Source organism: Podarcis liolepis, assembly GCF_965112155.1.
Source record: "Podarcis liolepis genome assembly, chromosome: 14".
Lineage (NCBI taxonomy): Eukaryota > Metazoa > Chordata > Lepidosauria > Squamata > Lacertidae > Podarcis > Podarcis liolepis.
Genome location: NC_139569.1, coordinates 53,536,677 through 53,557,668, shown reverse-complemented (window position 1 = coordinate 53,557,668; position 20,992 = coordinate 53,536,677). Strand labels below are relative to the sequence as shown.

Sequence of the window (20,992 nt, the reverse complement as noted above, 5' to 3'; positions counted from 1 at the left end):
ATCAGTACTTTGGGCTTGGTGTGGTTGATAGACAGATGATTAGTATGGCAATATGACGCAAAAATCTTTAGTGCCCTCTTTAAACCCACTCTGGAGTAGGAGAGTAGTACCGCATCATCTGCGTAGAGAAGTAAAGGACAATGATAATCTGCTATACGGGGGGGTGTGGATAATTTTTTGTGAGTCGATTAATGGGTTCCTCATATCACTGATAAATAAGTTAAAAAGAAGTGGCGCTAAAATACAACCCTGGCGTACACCCTTATTTACTGGCACTGGGTTAGTTAGGTCTCCAGCAGGGGATATTCTTACCCTGGCCACGGACCCGGCATGAAGTTGGGAGATAAGCCACAGGAGCCTTCTATCTATTCCCCAGCAGGCAAGTTTATCCCATAGTAATTGCCTCGGAATACTATCAAACGCAGCTTTCAAATCTATGAAAGCTGCGCAAAGTTGGCCCCGTCGAGGTGTCGAGTATTTCCGGGCTAAGTGATAAAGAATAATTGCCTGGTCTGTTGTGGATCGGTTTAATCTAAATCCAGCTTGCTCATGCCCAATCAGGTCAGCCTCAACTGACCACTTCATCAACCTTGCCAGCAAAAAACGGGCATATATTTTCCCAATGGACGATAGCAGACTGATATTCCGGTAATTCCCTGGGTCACTGGGAGGGCCTTTTTTGTAGATAGGAATTATAATGGCCTCCTTCCACGTTCCTGGTATTAAGCCCGTGGCATTTATTGCGTCAAACGTTTTAGCTAAAATCCCTGCCCACCATGCAGAATGTAGCTTTATAGCCTCAACAGGGACCAAATCTGGCCCAGGGGCCTTACCAGTTTTCAGCTCAGCTATCAATTCTAGGATTTCAGCAGGGTCGGTATTGGGCCAGACGGGAAGGGGATTAGAAGGTCTCCAGTGAGTGGCCGGAGCTTCTGCCACTGAGAAATATTTTCTCAGGAACTGCTCCCATGTAGGGGCCGGGATCACCGTTAAGGGGTACTTTGTGTTTCTTCCCTTTATTAAGGACCAAAATTTCCGGGAGTTATGAGATTTTGAGGCAGAAATTATAGTCTGCCAGCAATTTAAATGCCATTCCCATTTGGCCGATTTCTGGGCCTGTTTGTATGCTTTTTTAGCCAGGGAATAAGATGGAGGTAAGGCCAGAGCGCCGGAAAGTTTATAGTCATTATATATTGTATGTAGATGGAGTCTGGCTAGTTTACAAGCAGAGTTGAACCAAGGGGCGCCAAATTTAAAATAATCGTTTTTAACTCCATAGGATGGAGAAGTAAAAAAGCGAGTTAAAACTTCTATCAGGCGAGAAAAAAAAATTCATACAGGTAATAGGATCACACGGGACTATTCCTACGTCCGGCTGATCACCAGGAAACTTTTATCGGATAAAATCCGTATATCTATGGGCGTGGGCAGGGGACCATCTAATCCCCTTTGTTTTAGTGGACGGCTCCACAATCACCGGGATTGGGTGGGAGCGCTCGAGCAGCTGCCAGTCAACACATAACTTGGTTGTCAGGGGAAGATGGTCACTAAATTGGGCATTATCAATTTTAAAAGAGGTGACATTCAAAAATAGATCCCGGGAAACCAATACATAGTCAAGAACACTGTTTGATTTTAACCCCAGGTGGGTGAACTCTCCTGGTATATCTGGAGGACACCTGCCATTTAGTATAATTAAATTAAGGCATAAGTCATCTGATAAAGCATCACTCCCGCCTTATTGACTTTTACATCCTTTGATATTCTAGTGGGGATATATACTAGATCGTAGGTTTGAGCACCGGGGTCGACCCACCATTTAGACTTTATAAGAGCCTCCCGATTTGAGGCTATCCGAGCGTTAAAATCACCTCCGGTAATGGAGGGGACATTAGGATATTTAAGATAACAAGAAAGTAAAAAATCCTCTAGGGATTCCCATCTAGAAGTAAGATCAGCTGCTAACCCTCCCGGGGGGAAATAGACATTTGTAACCAATATAGAGAAGTTTCCACCAGAGATCAGTCCAGTAATAGCATAAGGCGGAAATGCGTGCACTAGTGAAAGTTTAGCCCAAAGTTTAGGGGAGATACCAATTGTAAGGCCACCTTTAGGGCGGCCACCATTTGTTGACGGGCTAGCAGGCAGACATATAAACTCAAAGCCATTTAACTCAATTTCCTCCTCCATCCAAGTTTCTTGTAATAGTATGATAAGAAAGGAATTAATATATTTTTGGAATTATCCCTCTCTCTGTTTTCCTGGTAATATCCTCGTATGTTACTCGTTTCCCTTCCATATTGCTTTTTTTAATTGTCAGTATGTCTACTGGTGATATCCACCAAGGTGTCTTTCTCTCTAAGAGATTTTTATTTCTCTCCCACACTTCATATAATGATCTCCTAAACACATGATTTGTGAATCCCTTGTGTACCTTCCCTTTATCGTACCATAGGTATGAGTGCCACCCATACCTATTATCATGCCCTTCTAAGTCCAGGAGATCCGTGTTTTCCAATGTTAACCATTCCTTCAACCAGACTAAGCAAGCAGCCTCATAATATAAATTCAAGTCAGGCAGGGCGAAACCCCCTCTTTCTTTTTTGTCTACTAACATCTTCATCTTTATTCTTGGTTTCTTCCCCTGCCAGACAAATTTTGATAAGATTTTCTGCCATTCTCTCAATTGTGCTGTCCCTTTGATTACCGGTATAGAAGAAGAAGAGTTTGGATTTGATATCCCGCCTTTCACTCCCCTTCAGGAGTCTCAAAGCGGCTAACAATCTCCTTTCCCTTCCTCCCCCACAACAAACACTCTGTGAGGTGAGTGGGGCTGAGAGACTTCAAGAAGTGTGACTGGCCCAAGATCACCCAGCAGCTGCATGTGGAGGAGCGGAGACACGAACCTGGTTACCCAGATTACGTGACTACCGCTCTTAACCACTACACCACACTGGTTTGAAATAAAAATAACATTCTTGGTAAAATATTCATTTTTATCACAGATATTCTACCCAGAAATGACAATTTCAGGCTAGACCATGTGTCTAAGTCCTTCTTGATTTCTTTCCATACATTCTCATAATTGTCTTTAAACAGGTTTATATTCTTCGATGTCATCCAAATTCCCAGGTATTTCACCTTTTTAGCTACCATAATTCCTGATGTGGCTTGTAATTCTTCTATATCTTCTTTACTCATATTTTTTACTAACATTTTTGTTTTATCTTTATTTAACTTAAATCCGGACATCTTTCCAAAATCCTCTATTTTTTTGAGGGCTTCTTTTACACTATGTTTTGGGTCTTCCAGGCTTAAAGCCAAGTCGTCTGCAAAGGCTCTTATTTTAAACTCCTTTACCCCCACTTTCACCCCTTTGATTTCTGGGGATTCTCTCAGATCCTTATTTAATACCTCCAGGACAGTAATAAATAATAATGGAGACAGAGGGCACCCCTGTCTGGTACCTTTGGATATCCCAAAATTATCTGATAAGTTGTTGTTAATAATGAGTTTTGCTTTTTGATTCAAGTGTATTGTGTTGATCTCCTATTAATAACACTTTATGATCTAAGTATTCTAACATTATTTCATTTAGTTTGCCATAAAATTCTGCTTTCTTTTCATTTGGCACGTAAATCCCAACAAGTATCAACTTTCCCCCTTGAAACACAATTTGCACCATTTGCACCTAATTACATGGTTTTTAAATGCATTATGGGCCTTTACCTTGTCATTCCATAAATATGCATACCAACCAAACACATTGTCGAATCCCTTCAAATCTAATAGATCTGTATCTTCTAATTGCACCCATTTTTTAGTCCAGCAAAGTGCAGCAGCTTCAAAATAATTTTTTTAATCCGGCAGGGAAAATCCCCCTCTTTCTTTAGAGCTCATAAGTAATTTATATGTAATTCTGGGGTTCTTTTTTTTAAAAAGATATTTATTAGAGGTATAGAAATGACAGAAAAAAGAAAAAAAGGAAAACAACAAAAAACAAAAAGCACAAAAAATTCAACAAGACATACATTTCAATACATAAAAAAGGAAAATAAAAAACATAAAAACCAATACAACAATAAGAAACACACATCCAATACTCCATATCTTTATCTTTCATTTGCTTGTTTCCTCGACCTCCTCACACCTCCCTTTTTGTATTCTAGTTTAATTTTTCCAGCAAATTCTTTCCATCTTTCTCAATTTTTGTTAAGTAATTTATCTTAACGGTCTAACATATTAATTCACTCTGCAAATCCTTGCTATCTTTCACTGTGTTCTGTCTTTCAATTTACCTTAATTTTTTTTAACCTTATCTTACCATAAAATACCTTAAAGATTAAAACTTAATATTTATTTATACATAACTCCTTATATCATTTCTACTAAAGCCAAATAGTTTCATTTGATCAAATTTGCAGATGACACCAAACTGGGAGGGGTGGCTAACACCCCAGAGGACAGGATCACACTTCAAAACGACCTTGACAGATTAGAGAACTGGGCCAAAACAAACAAGATGAACTTTAACAGGGAGAAATGTAAAGTATTGCACTTGGGCAAAAAAAATGAGAGGCACAAATACAAGATGGGTGACACATGGGTTGAGAGCAATACATGTGAAAAGGATCTAGGAGTCTTGGTTGACCACAAACTTGACATGAGCCAACAGTGTGACGCGGCAGCTAAAAAAGCCAATGCAATTCTGGGCTGCATCAATAGGAGTAAAGCATCTAGATCAAGGGAAGTAATAGGGCCACTGTATTCTGCTCTGGTCAGACCTCACCTGGAATACTGTGTCCAGTTCTAGGCACCACAATTCAAGAAGGACACTGACAAACTGGAACGTGTCCAGAGGAGGGCAACCAAAATGGTCAAAGGCCTGGAAACGATGCCTTATGAGGAACGGCTAAGGGAGCTGGGCATGTTTAGCCTGGAGAAGAGGAGGTTAAGGGGTGATATGATAGCCATGTTCAAATATATAAAAGGATGTCACATAGAGGAGGGAGAAAGGTTGTTTTCTGCTGCTCCAGAGAAGCGGACATGGAGCAATGGATCCAAACTACAAGAAAGAAGATTCCACCTAAACATTAGGAAGAACTTCCTGACAGTAAGAGCTGTTTGACAGTGGAATTTGCTGCCAAGGAGTGTGGTGGAGTCTCCTCCTTTGGAGGTCTTTAAGCAGAGGCTTGACAGCCATATGTCAGGAGTGCTCTGATGGTGTTTCCTGCTTGGCAGGGGGTTGGACTCGATGGCCCTTGTGGTCTCTTCCAACTCTATGATTCTATGATTCATTCCAACATTTTTCCTAATACTCATTAGTTTTACACTAATTCTCAAAATAATTAAAAAAAAAACTTTCTTCCAATCTTCATCCAACGTCTCTTCTTCCTGGTCTCGGGTTATGTCAGTCCTTACTGTCCATTCCATCTAGTCCATCAACCTGGTGCTCTTGTGTCCGAGGCTCTTAAGTCTCTTCCATGCCCCTTCTGCAGATCTTCTTCTTGTTTATACCTGCACTTTACCTTGTCTTCTGTTGATCTTTTTCTTAGTTTCTTTCCTTTCTCATTGAGGAATAGGACTCGGGGAGACTCCGACCCAAAAATATCTCCATCTCCCCTCAGCAGATCAGCCCATTCCCCACAGTCCCATTCCCCACACTCAGCACTGTAGTCAAAAAGTATTTAAAAGCATGTTTCAAAGACCCTCCAAAATTAAAAGCCCCCACAACTCCAGACCCCCCCTGGCCCACTCCAGATTCAATCTTCAAGAACAGCGGCTTATGCTCCTGCAGGGCCTCGGGTCTCTCCATTTGTGTTACTTGAGGTTCAACAGCGACCTCCTCCATTATCTTCTGCACTTGCACTTGCCCTGTCAAAACAAGTTCCTGAGTTGGTTCCTGGATGGTTTCTATATGGGTATTCGCCCTTTGTCAAAAGTTTTTGACTGCAATAGTCATCAAATCCATCTTCTCATGCATCTGCTCCAACAAAGCGCTTGTCTTGCAAAAAGCAAGCACCAAAACTTCTTCTAAACACATTTTTCTTCAAGGCCAAAGTCTGGTCTCACAATCCTAATCTTGCAGCTGTAAATTCCCCAGATCGACTCCAACAACAATTTAACAAGCTCCCTCTAGAGGAGACAATTTCTATTTGTATCCATCTTTTGTAAACAGGTCCAACAAAAGAAAATTACTTTCATTTTTTATATATTTTGTATCTTTTGATTGCAAAAGGCAACATTGAAATCAGTTTGTTTCTCTTTTTTTAACTATCTATCAAAAGACGTTCCAGTCAATGAACTTCCCCAAGAATTTCTGTCTCTGGCACCCCGTTCCCATGTTTGAGACGGTGGAAATTTATCTTTCTTTACTCTCTCTCCTGCAGGCTTGAACAAACAAAATCCCCCCCCCCTTTTCTTCTGCTTCCAAAAGGGGTTTTGATGGTTATAACTGAAGGAAATTTAGTCCTTTATATGCGACTTTCCAGACTTTAGCTTGCAAATTTTTGCTTCAGTCTATTTACAAAAAGCGGAAGGCGGACTTCCTGTTTAGAACCTTCCTGCTTCGGTGCCAAATTAAAATGTTTCTTAATCCAATTTTCCGTTTTACTCACAGGTACTTGTTTAGAGTCCAATTGTCCACAGGAAAAAGTCAGCGCTCTCCGGCAACGGCTGTGCGGCTTCACTCCGTAAAAGTAGCAGTCGATTCAAAACACCGAGCCGCTTACCCCACGTCGCTTTGGATCCCCGAAAAGGGGTTTCCCTGCGAGTAGGGGAGGCGCTCCTGGTGTCTGCCGAATCCCACATTCCCAGGCTTCCTCCGCCTGGGATTTTTAAAGGGTCTCCGCCTTCGCCACGGTGGCAAGACCCGATTTTCACGGAGCGGGTTCCTCCCAGTCAGAGAAACTCTGCCATTGCCAGTGGCACTAACCCGGAAGTCTCTTTAATTCTGGGTTTCTTCCCCTGCCAGATAAATCTAGATAATGCTTTCTGCCATTCTTTAAAACATTTCACATTATCTATAATTGGGAGGGCTTGAAACTAAAAAAGCATCTTTGACAGCACATTCATCTTAATCACAGAAATCCGGCCCATTAATGACAGTTTTAAATTTGACCATATCGCCAAATCTCTTTTAATTTCATACCATAATTTCTCATAATTATCTTTGTATAAATTCAGATTTTTCCTGGACAGGTTCACCCCAAATATTTAACTATTTTCACAAAATCTAGGCCCGTTTTTTCTTGTAATAATTTTCTTTCCTCATTATCCAGATTTTTCTCTATTACTTTGGTTTTGCTCTTGTTTAATTTAAATCCTGCTACCAGACCAAACTCTTGCATCAGCTCCAGTGCTTTAACTGCACTGGAGTCTGGATCTTATTATGTCAATACTAGATCATCAGCAAAGGCTTTTAATTTGTATTGTTTCGAACCTACTGTGATACCTTTGACTTGTTCATCCTTTCTAATCATACTTAGCAGGACCTCCAGGACTGAAATAAACAGCAGAGGGGAAAGTGGGCACCCTTGCCTGGTTCCCTTCTCAATTCTAATTTCCTCTGAAACCACATTATTTACAATAATTTTGGCTCTTTGTTCTAGATAGATCGCTTTAATGCCATTTAAAAAATCATGGCCTATCCCCATACTCTCTACGTAATGTAACATAAAACTCCAAGATACATTGTCAAAGGCTTTCTCTGCATCAATAAACATTAACATTGCTTTACAACTCTTTCTTGCTTCTAACTTTTCCAAAATATCCACATAATTTCTAATGTTATCTTTCATATGTCTTCCAGGCAGAAATCTTGCCTGGTCTTTGTGAATGTACTTAGATAAAACCTTCTTTAGCCTGTTGGCCAATATATTTGCAAAAAAATTGTAATCCACATTGAGTAAGGAGATTGGTCTGTAGTTTTTAACATTGGATCTATCTTGACCCTGTTTAGGAATCAGAGTAATATAAGCTTCCTTCCAGGTTTCAGGTGCTTTGCCCCCTTGCAGAATCGAATTAGATACTTCTACCAGAGTTTGGATGAGCCAGCCTTTCAGTGTCTTATAATATTTCACTGATAGACCATCAGGTCCTGGTATCTTGCCAAGTTGCATTGAATTTATTGCCTGTTCCATTTCCTGATTTGTAATTAAACCTTTTAGTAGGTTCTTTTTATCCTCCAGAATCTGCTGCAAACCATTAATCTTTATAAATTGCTCGATTTTTCCCATATCCTCTTTATCCTTTTTATACAGTTGTTTATAATATTTATAAAAGCATTTTCTAATGTCTGCAGGGTTCTCTATAGATATTCCTTCTGTTACAATGTTTGTAATAGTACTTTGTTTTTGTCTCTTCTTTAATTGCCAGTCTAATAATTTCCCATATTTATTTGCAGATTCAAAATTTCTTTGTCTCATCCTTCTTATCTTCCATTCAATTTCTTGATTTACTAACTGTGAATATTGAACCTGTAAAGCTTTAATTTCTTTTTGGATCTGCAAATTCTTTGGGTTTTCCTCTAAGCTTCTTCTCTTTGTCTTTTAGTTAGTTGTTCCATAATTTTATCTTTTCTCTCATTCTGTGACTTTTTCCTAATTGAGTTTTGTTGTATCAGAAACCCTTTCATTACAGCTTTGTTGGCCCCCCAAATAACCCTTGTTTCCGTTCCTTGATTCATACTAAGTTCAAAATAATCCTTTAGGGGTTTTTGGTCTTATTAACAATTGATGTACTTCTCAACAAATCATCATTCATTCGCCATCTGAAGGAACCCTGAACAAACATTTTCAAATCCATAAAAACTGCATTATGATCCGAGCAAGTTTTAGGGCAAATTTCTGTTTTTATTACTTTAGGAACCAAGTCTCTGGATATCCATAAATAGTCCATTCTCGAAAATACTTGGTTTGCATCTGAGAAAAAATGAAAGTCTCTTTCCATTGGATTTTATTCTCCATATATCTGACAAATCAATTTTTTCAGTTAGGTCAAAAAAAGTCTTAGGTAGTCTGCCAGAATTCGTAGCCTTTGATCTCTGAGTTCTATCCATCAAAGTAGATGCAACTCCATTCAAGTCCCCCATCAATATAATTTTATAATCTATGTATTCCAACAGACTTGTTTCCAAGTTCTTAAAAAATTCCACTTTGCCATCACTAGGTGCATAGATTCCTAATAACAAATATTTCTCGCCTTGTGCTGTAATTTCAACTGCTATGTGTCTTCCTTCCTCATCATTAAAAGCAAATTTTGGATTCCATTTTTCCTTAATGTAGAAAACCATTCCTCTTTTTTTAACTTTGTCAGAAGAAATAAATTCTTGGCCCAATCTTTTATTTATTAGAGTTTTTCTATGTAGTCTTGTGATTTGGGTTTCCTGTAAGCAAATTATATCCAAATTTTGTTTTTCCAAAATATGGTAATTCCCCCCCCCTTTTTCGGGGTAAGTTCAAGCCATTTACGTTCCATGAATAGATTCTCAATGCCATATTGTCTACTTACGGAGATGCTGCCTCTCCTCCCAGTGGCTGTGAGGTTTGTAATCCAAGTTCTACCAAGTGCCTTTTGCATAAATCTGTCCTCCTCAAGAGTCTTTATCTTCTGCTGTCTTCCTTCAAGTTTGAAAGATAGCCCCTCTGGAAATTCCCACCTAAAAAAGATGCTCTTTCTGTCAGTCAGGTCCCTGTACTGAGATCTCAGGTTCAAAAATTGCTGTGGAATTTCTTTAAAGAGCACCACCGATTTGTCAGGAATTTTAAGGCCTTTTTTATAATGATGTCCCAAAACGATCTCTCTTTGTTCCTTGGTCTTAAAGACCACAATACTATCGTAAGCTGTTTTGGTCTCTTTTTTAGGGCCAAATCTGTAAGCTTTCTCTACCCAATCTTCCACTTCCTCTTTTTTCAGATCCCAGAAATCCACAAAAAATCCTATCAAAGATTCTCTGAGTTTATCTTCTTCCAGAAAAGGGACCCCTCTCAATCTCAGATGTGATTCTTTTGCACTCAATTGGAGAAAAGCGATTGAATTTGCATTTTCGTACTGCAAGCGTTCCAGATCCTGCACTCTAACATTCTCCAGCTGTGTCAACCTTGCATCATGTGTGTTTATCTCATCTTTCATGTTGATACTTAAATGTTCAATCTATTTCCCCAATTTAGTTATAGAAGCTGTGTTACGATCTAATCCTTCTTTAATATCATTTAACATTGACATCACCGACTCCTCAAATTGTGGTGCTGCTTTAGAACCACGTCTCAGCCTTTCTCTTTCTGAACTCATAGCTAAAGAATGTCAAGGTCAGTCACACAGTCTGGTACAATAAGGGAGAAAAACAAGTTCCCTCCACCAATCCCACTGCAGCCGGATCAGGAGCAGCTTCCTTAATCTTTAAAACTCATTAAATCCCAATGACAAAAATGGCAAAGAAAAATTTTTCCAAGGCTCCCCTTGCTCTGAGGGAATCCGAAGACACTTTTTATCCACTTTAAAATGTTGCCAGGCATCGCAGGAAAGTTTATAACCAACTCAGTAGAGATGGGGATTGAATGTTTCCACTTCCATTGTGATGTCACAATAGAGACTAGACTTCCCTCCTGGGTGGTCCGGTACCAAAAGAGGATATCTCAGACTTATTAATAGATTTCCAAAATAGCACAAATTATCCAAAGCCCCCTTTCCTCTGGGGGTGGGGCTAAATTGCTTGCAGAGTTTTAAAAGTTTTTCTTTCCTTTTAGGCTTTGGTCTTAGCGCACCGATTTTTACTTTGTTCCACTAAGGGGACAGACCCCCGTTTTTAAGTCTCCCTTTTCTTCCCAATTTTCCAAATCAAGTTTTTAAGTACTTACAGTTCCAACTTTCAGTCTCTTTTTTAATGAAGGAATTGGCCACTCAAGCTAGCCAGTCTCAGAGCTTCGCTGCTTTGAAGGAAGCACTCGTTTCTGCTGTGCTGCGTCTCCCACTCCGCTCACTCTTGGGGCTCTAATGAGCTTACCGGGGAGCAGGGGAGTCGCTAAAGTGCACCCGCTGGAACACCAGGTCCTCAGAACGCCCGATCTGAGGGTTTTTTCGGGGGCTCTTTCAGCCGAAAGAGGTCTCGACTGCCATAACTGTGCAGTCAACCGGAAGTCCTTGTTTTGACCTATAAAGCCTTAAATGGCTCAGGACCGCAATACAGGTGAAACTCAGAAAATTAGAATATCGTGGAAAAGTTCATTTATTCCAGTAATTCAACTTAAAAGGTGAAACTAATATATGAGATAGACTCGTGACATGCAAAGGAAGATATGTCAAGCCTTTATTTGTTTTAATTGTGATAATCATGGTGTACAGCTGATGAAAACCCCAAATTAACAATCTCAGAAAATTAGAATATTAAATGAAATCAGCAAAACAAGGACTGCAAATAGAGCAATATTGGACTTCTGAAAAGTAGAAGCATGCATATGTACTCAGTACTTGGTTTGGACCCCTTTTGCATCAATTACTGCCTCAATGCGGCATGGCATGGATGCTATCAGCCTGTGGCACTGCTGAGGTGTTATGTAAGACCAAGATGCTTCAATAGCAGCCTTCAGCTCTTCTGCATTGCTCGGTCTCATGTCTCTCATCTTTCTCTTGGCAATGCCCCATAAATTCTCTATGGGGTTCAGATCAGGTGAGTTTGCTGGCCAATCAAGCACAGTAATCCCATGGGCATTGAACCAGGTTTTGGTACTTTTGACAGTGTGGGCAGGTGACAAAGTCCTTCTGGAAAAAGAAAGCAGCATCCCCATAAAGCTCGTCTGCGGAAGGAAGCATGAAGTGCTCCAAAATCTCCTGGTAGACTCCTTGCAGGTGTAATGGATTGAATAGCTACTGCACCTTTTCACAATATTCTAATTTTCTGAGATTGTTAATTTGGGGTTTTTATCAGCTGTACCCCATAATCATCACAATTATAACAAATAAAGGCTTGACATATCTCGCTTTGTATGTCATGAGTCTATCTCATATATTAGTTTCACCTTTTAAGTTGAATTACTGAAATAAATGAACTTTTCCACGATATTCTAATTTTCCAAGTTTCACCTGTACTTTGTGAACCACCTCTTTCCATATGAACCTTCCCGGACCCTGAGATCATCTTCTGAGGCCCTTCTTAGTGTGCCTCCTCAAGAGGTTTGGAGGGTGGCAACACAAGAATGGGGATTTCTCAGTAGTGGCTTTTTTCAGGGTTTTTATTGGGTTATTGCTTTTATTTTTATTTTATATACTGCGATCTTTTTATGTGAACCGCCCTGAGACCTCCGGGTATAGAAATTCAATAAATAATAATTAATAATAATAATCAGACAAAAAGAAATTTGTGAGGCAGCCAGGGCTTCCTTATTCCTATTTGTGTATACGTGTGATATTTTTCAGGACAGTGGACTATATCCAGAGTTTTCTGTCCATGAAAACTAGGGCTCTTGCACTAGTGGATGGGCGAGTTTCAGTTTTGCGCAGTGGAGGAATCCAGTTCAGCAGCTGCATTCGCAGACGCTCATTGGACAGTAGACTGTTCCTTCTGTTGCTTCTGTTGCAGGGCAAACGTGGCAGCAAACTGCTTGATCTTTCTCTTGCATCACAGTGTTCTGCTGGTGCAAAACGTTTTGGCTGCAGAACAAGTATACCTTTGTTACTTTAAATTAGCACTTCATTGGATAAAACCCACAATGAATGAATGAATTTTTGGCTGAAATCAGTCATAGGGTGGGGAACCAAAACGTGGGGAACCTGTGGCCCTCCCGGTGTTAAGAACATAAAAAGAAGAGCTTGCTGGATGTGGTCCCTGGCTACTGGCCCGTCCAGTCCAGCATCCTGGTCTCACAGTGGCCAACCAGATGCCCAAGGGAAACTGGCAAGCAGGACCCAAGCAAAGGAGCCATTTCTCCTCCTGCAGTTTCCAGTAACTGGTATTCAGAGCCACCAGCTGTGGAGGCAGAGCAGGGCCATGATGTGTTGCAGGACCACCCTCCCTGACCCTTGGTCCATGCTGACTGAGGCTGGGGGAAGCTGGAGTCCAACAACACCTCAAGGGCCCCAGGATGTGGGGGAAGGTGGATGTGGAGTGTCCAAGGGGTCCTGGCTTGGGTATGGCTTACGGTGATCTTCTTCCCCCAGGTACCTTCTGTGCTCTGGACATCTGCCTGTCTCAACTGCAGGACGTGGGCACGCTGAACGTGCAGCAGACAGTGGTGCGGATGAGGACGCAGCGAGCTTTCAGCATCCAGACCCCCGAGCAGTACTACTTCTGCTACTTGGCCATCATTGAGCATGCGCAGAGAGAGAACCTGCTCCCTTCCTCCTACGCCTGGGCAGGGAAGGAGAAGAGCTAATAGGAATCCTGGCCCAGCGGCCACAGAGCAGCAGGGACCAGGCCAAACCCTGTTTCCTCCCTTCCTCCCTCTTGACCAAACCAGATTCGTCAGCATCTTCAGATGCAGCTTTGCCCAGAACACTGATTTGAGCCAATTTTTCTGCCGCTGAGGCTATCAGAAACTTTCTGTTTGACTAGCTGGCTAGCTCAAATTACAACTAGTAGCCATGGGCTATGAAGGCTTGCATTCTCCAAGACTAGCACCCTTGATTGAACTGTGCCTTATTAAAAAAAGAACAAACCAAACTTCCGGTCCTGACTTGCCACTAGAGGCAAACAGGGAGAAGATGGAACTCCTTGCCATGTCAGTGTCCTCCACCTTCTGGAGACAGAGGGGGTGCTGCTTTCCTGGTTCTGATGCAGAAGGGGACCCTTTCCAGTTATATCCAAGGCCAGGATAGAGGAAGATTTCCGTCTTGCCCACCACTGAATCTAGGTGTTTCCTTCTCTGTATGTACTTAATACACACTCCTCGTTCAAAGATGTAGCCAGTATTCTCTTTGCATAAATACGATGCAGAGTCTTAATATCTTACAGGGACCTTTGTATTGAGTGGCAGCGTCAGTGTTATGAATTATGTTAATGGTTCTTGTCTGCCCAGCCTGCCCAAGGTTGGTCTTGCCCACTGTGCCATCCCAGTTCACCCACTGATGTAGCTTCAACATACACACACTTGCAAGGGCACACCTGTTGTGCAGAGGCGTACAGGTTGCGTGCAAGTTGTGATGTCGTATCACACAAATGCCGCAGTGCCTGGTGTGTGTGTGTGTGTGTGTGTGTGTCCATGTGATGTTGCCACAGCAGGATGCACCCTTAACCTGCAAGGATCCTCCGTGCGACATCCCAGTGGGATTCTTCTCCCCTGCCTTCACCTTTCTTGCCTGTGATTGTATCTTAAGCCTGCAGAAAAGGTTATTAGCTGGGGTGCAGATCTGTGGGTCTCTTTTCCTGCGATGTGGGGCGGGGCATGTGGAACCCACTTGCAGTTTTGCTGCTAGCCAGGAATGCTAGGCAGTTGTTGGTACGAAGGACTCAGCAGGGGACAGTGTGGATGTGAGTGGCCAAATAAGTGGGGCTTAACCCCCAAACATCTGGGAGAAGGGAGGTAGAGGAAGGAGACTTGATATCGGGCCTCAGATCTGTTCTCTTCCACAGCCCCTCCTCTCCGACAAAACCTTGAAAGCCAATTTTGTTTAAGTGGGGGAATTCTTGCTCTCTACACCCAGTTCTTTCTCCTTGCGCAGCCTGCCAGTGACAAGACTGGGAGCTCCTGTTTTCTTAAAGCAGGCTGACAGCCACCCTCCACCCCAATTTCTGCTTGGAGAGGAGGAGGGTGGCATCTGAGCTGCCCTCAGTAACTTTATACTGGAATAAGCTCTTTTGAATGCGCATATTTTTTATTTTTTACATTCTCCTTTTCTTTCTTTCTCTCCCTCTCTCAGTTTTGTATTTAACATTAACTTGATCAAGTCCGAATTGGAGATAACTGTAAATGTTCCTATTTGCTATTGTATGGCGATTTCTTTCTCTCCCTCCCTCCCTCCCTCCCTCTCTCTCTCTCTCTCTCTCTCTCTCTCTTGTATTTGCAAATAAATATACCTACAACCCACACCTTCACTGCCGTCTCATTTGTTGTGTTGGTTTAAAGCAGAGGTGGTGAAAGTCAAGCCCCAGGGGCCAGTCAGTCTGCCTGTTAGGACTCTTCCCCAGGCCCCCTCCATTCTCATACTTCCGGCGCTGGTTTTGCCTGACAGGAACAGGCCCTTGAGCTGTGATAATGCTTCCTGCTTTCCTGTATGAAGCAGGGTGCGGAGAGTTGGAGACGCCTCTAGGGCTTTGGCCTGGCTCCCATAGCAAGTTCCGAGTTGCATCTGTTTGCTCCACCCCCTTTGCCTCTGGCCCCACCCAGCCTGGCATACAGCTTTCCCAAAACTGATGAGAGTGTGTGCTCCTCAAGCTGGAAAAACATTACTTGGCCCTCAGTTAAAGCATGTGAATGACTGGGAGATTCCTGGTGTGGGTCAGTTTCTGGTACCAGCTTAAACTGTCGTGGTTTCTTTCCCAATTTCAGTTTTGCACTGAACATCTCTCAAAAATAGTTGATTTGTTTATTTTTGGTGAGCAATTCTTGGAGGTGTACTGCAATACAGTGGTACCTCGGGTTACAGACGCTTCAGGTTACAGATGCTTCAGGTTACAGACTCCAATAACCCAGAAATAGTACCTCGGGTTAAGAACTTTGCTTCAGGATGAGAACAGAAATCGTTCTCCGGCGGTTTGGCGGCAGCAGGAGGCCACATTAGCTAAAGTGATGCTTCAGGTTGAGGACAGTTTCAGGTTAAGAACAGATCTCCAGAACGAATTAAGTTCTTAACCCAAGGTACCACTGTACTGGATTGATGCATGGAGCAGATGGAGGAAGCCCCTATTCCATCTCCGAGTTCCAAAAATCCAGTTAATATATAGTCCTCAAATCCCGGCTGTATTGGATTTGTATTGGATCTGGTAAGAACTGATGAATTAGCATAGATAATGTTTTTGCATGATCCTAGCTGAAAGGCCAAGAAGCAGTCAGATCATTTACATACCTCATTTCCTACAAACCCACTGTGCTCCAAGCAGCTCACAGAAGATGGGAAAGTGGGAAGCTGTTTACAGGAGTTAAACCATGGCAGAAGTTCTCTAGGATGTCCAAAGGGATCTCTCCCAGCCCTTTCTGCGGTTGCTGGAGATTGAACCTGGAACCTGTTACATGCAAAGGAAATGCTCTGCCAGCAGTGCTTGGGCTTTCTAAGAAGCCAAACAAAATCATTGCACTTTTGAAATCCGTGCTTTTGGAAAATTCAGTCTGCCATATTGATTAAAAATGGCATCCAATTGTACCCAAGCAAAATACAAAAACCTGCTCCTTGAGAGCAGGTAAAATTGGGTTACAAAAGCTAAGAGGAGTCCAAATGCATAGCAAATACAGAAACAACTTTCCAAAATTTATAACAGATAAATTCCTCTCATGCAAGACTTACTTGGCAGTAGCTAGTATCAGTCCAGCTTCTTTTCTTTAAGTCCTTCACAAACTGGCATTTCACCCCACCCATCGCATCACAACAAAAAGCCCTTTAAACATAAGCAATTTATCTCATTTATTGAGACCTTTGCTGCTGTTTTGGTCTCCACCTGGAGTGGAAAGAGGATCATTGATTCTGGTTTCTCCTATTCTTTACTTGATTATATTTTCTTTCTTTTAAGAAAAAGAAAGAAATCAAGGTAATTGGGTGGTTAAAGCTCAGCTCAAAATTGCAGGCATTTTGTTGGCAATAAAATGACTCACTCTTCTGCTTCGTGCAAATCCTGTGACCTACCTGTCTTTGGCAGCACCTTTGACTGAACTCCATTAAGGATTGTTATATTTGTCCAATATTTAGTTGCTGCCTTTGTTGCAAGGAAAGAGGCAGCCCTTTTTTTTCTCTACATCACAGTCATAATTACTGAAACCAAAACACCCACCGAGTTCTTTGGCCCATGGCTACAAGTCGGGGGCAGTGAAATAGCAATGGCAAAAGATGAAATACGTCTGTCTCTTGACAGCACAGAGGGTTTCCCAGTTGCCTCCACCTCTTACCAGCCTGTGAAGTGAAATCAATAACTCGGCATGGAATCCCAGATCTCAGTACCTGTGATTTCCCCCTCCACCTTCCTAAAAAATGAATTAAACACTTCCATTTCCAACCACAATTCAAGTTTTTAGCTTTACAATCCTATATGCCTTAGAACCCAGGAATATGGATGGACGTGAGAAACTATGTGGCATGATGGCTAGTGTTGGACAAGGACCTGGGAGGGAAATCCCTACTCAGCCATGGAGCTCACTGGGTGACCTTAGGCTAGAAGCCTAACCTATCTCACTGGGTTGTTGTGAGGATGAAATGGGAAGGAGGGGAACTATGTACACCACCTTGAGATCCTTGGAAGATAAAGCTGCTGTATGAATGTAATAATAATTTACTAAATCAGACCTCTGCTCCACCTGTTAGTCAATGTGAACCATGGATATGGAACCTATGGCCCTCCCAGATGTTGCTGGACATCCTTCCACATCAGCCCCAGACAGCGTAGTCAAGGTCAGAGGAGATGGATATAAAAGCGCCTGCTGGATCAGGTCAATGGTCCTTCTGGTCCAGCATTCTGTGGGAAACCTGCAAGCAGGATTCAAGCACATGACCACCCTCCCCTCCTGAAGGTTCCAGCAACTGTTATGGAGATCAACGAAGGTTACCCCTCCTGGCTTACAATGACCAACAGAACTCTCCAAGGTTTCCAGTGGGAGCCATTGCCCCCCCCCCCGGACCTGCAGTTGGCAGGGGCCTGAACCTGGGATCCTCCTCTGCGTTGGGAACTTTGGCTCCTGCCATAAAAATAAATCAAGATCCTGGTTCTTGTGGTTCTAAATAGAGGGATGGTTTAAATATAACGATTGGAAGGTGCCACACACAGAATAAAGCTATTGCTCCATTGAGCTTAACTACTGTTTACATGGACTGGCAGAGGCTCTCCAGGGCTTCAGGCATGGACGGTCTCTGCCTTCCATGGAGATGCAGGGGGCTGAGCCTGGGACCTTCTGCATACAAAGTAGATTTCCTCCTGCTTGCATGGAGATGTTTGCCCAAAGCCCTTCTCCAGACCCGCAACCTCCTGAAGTAAGGCAGGGAAGCAATCGAGGAGCACCATTTCTGGTTGTGCTGGCTCATCTCTGCCCCCCTCTGCACCTCCACGTGCCCTTGGGGTGCCATGTGTAATCCCAATGTCTTTTGTTGGTTTGTCTCCGTCTCTGCAAAGAGCTGCAACACACGCATCTGGGTGCAGGCAGAAGTACAGCCTGCACCTCCAGGTGGGGGAGGGACTAGGGGACCTATTGGGTCTCTCCCAACTCTACAGGTCTATGAGTCTATTAAATCCTAGAGAACTGCTGCCATTCATTGTAAACTAAGGTTAAGGGAACTCATCTAAGCATCAGGCCAGATACCCATCTTCCCTACCCCTTGAGTGAAGAGGCTGCAAAATGGCAAATGCAAATCATTGTAAACAAGTGTAAAGTGATGCATGTTGGAGCAAAAAAATCTTAATTTTGGGGGGCTCATGGGGTCTAAACTGGAGGAGACAGACCCAGAACAAGACCTTGGGGTTGCAGTGTATATCTCAATGAAGATGCTGATCCAGTGTGCAGCAGCTGTGAAAAAGGCACATTGCCTGCTAGGAATCATTAGAAAATTGAAAATACAACTGCCAATAATATCATAATGTCATTATATCAATTATGGTATTACTACATTTGGAGTACTGTGCACAGTTCTGGTCACCTCACCTCAAAAAGGATACTATAGAGTTGGAAAAGGTTAAGAAAAGGGCCACCAAAATGACCAAGGGGGTGGTGAACCCCCCAGTGAAGAAAGTTTGAAGTTTGAGGCCTTTTTAGTTTGGAGAAAAGGCAAGGAAGAGGAGACACAACTAGGGCTGGGCAATATATCAATCTAATGTCCAAAACCAGTTTGAAGTCCATATTGTGGTAATCATAATTTCATAATTTTTAACACTGATGACCATAAGTTTATTCACAACTGCTTTAAGAGATTAAGCCTTCTATCCTATCAGCACTTGATAATGGGTGGAGACTTTAATGAAATTTTAGATCCACAGATGGATATCACCTCAGTAGCCAGGAAAAAAAGGACAAAGGTTAGAGTGACAATTAATAAATATATGATACAGTGGAATTTAGTGGATTCATGGAGACTGCATCATCCTAAGGAAAAATCATATACCGTACATATTTTGCAAGAATTCATAATACCCAGCATAGAATTGATTTTTTTTCTAACATCAGCATCATTACATCCCTTTGGTAGCCAATGTGACACTGATATTCCCATGACAGCTGATCACTCAGCGGTAATACTGGAATATAATTTATCTAAAACCCAGGAAGGTATGAGGATATGGTATCTTAATATATCATTACTAAATGAAAAAGAACTTAATTCAAAATATAACCCAAGAAACACAAATATATTTTAAAAATAACTCCAAATCTTCAATGTCAAGACTGATGGAATGGGAAGAATATACAGTGGTACCTCAGGTTAAGAACTTAATTCGTTCCGGAGGTCCGTTCTTAACCTGAAACTGTTCTTAACCTGAAGCACCATTTTAGCTAATGGGGCCTCCCGCTGCTGCCGCGCCGCCGGAGCCCAATTTCTGTTCTTATCCTGAAGCAAAGTTCTTAACCTGAAGCACTATTTCTGGGTTAGCGGAGTGTGTAACCTGAAGCGTATGTAACTTGAGGTACATCAGAAGCTTACATCAGAGGGAAGATAATATCCTTCTCTGCCAACAATGCCAAGCTGCAAAGATTAAAAGAAAATAATATTAAAATTTCTTTAAAAACACTATGGCACCCCATGGCAAATGACCCATCTACGGGAACATATGAAAGAATACAACAACTAACATTAGAACTGAATAATATACTAGCTCAAAAGATTGAGTTCAGCCTACGAAGTCTAAGACAAATATATTGGGAACAGGGAGAAAGACCGACAAAAATTCTAGCTAATTGTCTAAAATAAAAGAATGCGAACCAAATAATACCCTTAATAAGAAATGAAATAATATCGCAGTGACCTCATCAATAGATATCAATAATGAATTTTTTTAATTCTACAAAAAAATTATATTTAGGGCCAGAAAATATATCAGAGGATGAGGTGGAGAACTTCTTTCAAGATATTAAAATACCAACTATTGAAGAATATAAAAAAGATATGCTATCAGCACTCCTAAATATGTCAGATATTGAGAATGTAATAAAAACAATGGGGAATGGGAAATCACCTGGACCAGATGGTTTTCCTATAGAATGGTATAAAATATTGAAAAATCTACTAGTTCCCAGACTTCTATGAGGAAATAGCTCATAAAGGTATATCTGCTACAACATTCCATGAAGCTTTAATAATAATTATTCCAAAACCTAACAAAGACCCTACTAAATGTGCAAATTATAGACCAATATCACTAATGAATGTTGATGCAAAGATTTTGAATGCAATATTGGTGGCAAAATTACAAAAAATTATTCAAGACTTGATACCTAATAATCAATCAGGTTATAAAAACAAGACAAGCTACAGATAATATCAGATTAACAAAGATTTGATGAAGAGGAGTTTATGATATTGTCATTAGATGCAGAAAAGGCTTTTGAAAGAAATAATAATAATAATAATAATAATAATAATAATAATAATAATAATTTATTTGTACCCCGCCCATCTGGCTGTGCTTCCCCAGCCACTCTGGGCAGCTTCCACAGAGACCAAAAATACACTAAGATGTCACACATTAAAAACTTCCCTGAACAGGGCTGCCTTAAGATGTCTTCTGAATGTCAGGTAGTTGTTTATCGCTTTGACATCTGATGGGAGGGCGTTCCACAGGACGGGTGCCACTACCGAGAAGGCCCTCTGTCTGGTTCCCTGTAACCTCCCTTCTCGCAATGAGGGAACCGCCAGAAGGCCCTCGGCGCTGGAC

At 41.8% G+C, this 20,992-nt stretch overlaps 1 protein-coding gene across 3 annotated transcripts in view; it reads left to right on the top strand.

The window, feature by feature from the left end:
- The window catches only part of PTPN9 (protein tyrosine phosphatase non-receptor type 9), a 77,050-nt gene extending 62,033 nt beyond the window's left edge, over positions 1-15,017 (top strand). For all 3 annotated transcript variants that reach the window (XM_083475799.1, XM_083475798.1, XM_083475800.1), the window contains one exon: positions 13,153-15,017. In XM_083475799.1, the coding sequence (XP_083331925.1) occupies positions 13,153-13,367 (215 nt within the window). In that variant the 3' untranslated portion in view covers positions 13,368-15,017. The remainder of the gene's footprint in view (positions 1-13,152) is intronic.
- The last annotated feature ends 5,975 nt before the right edge of the window (positions 15,018-20,992 follow it).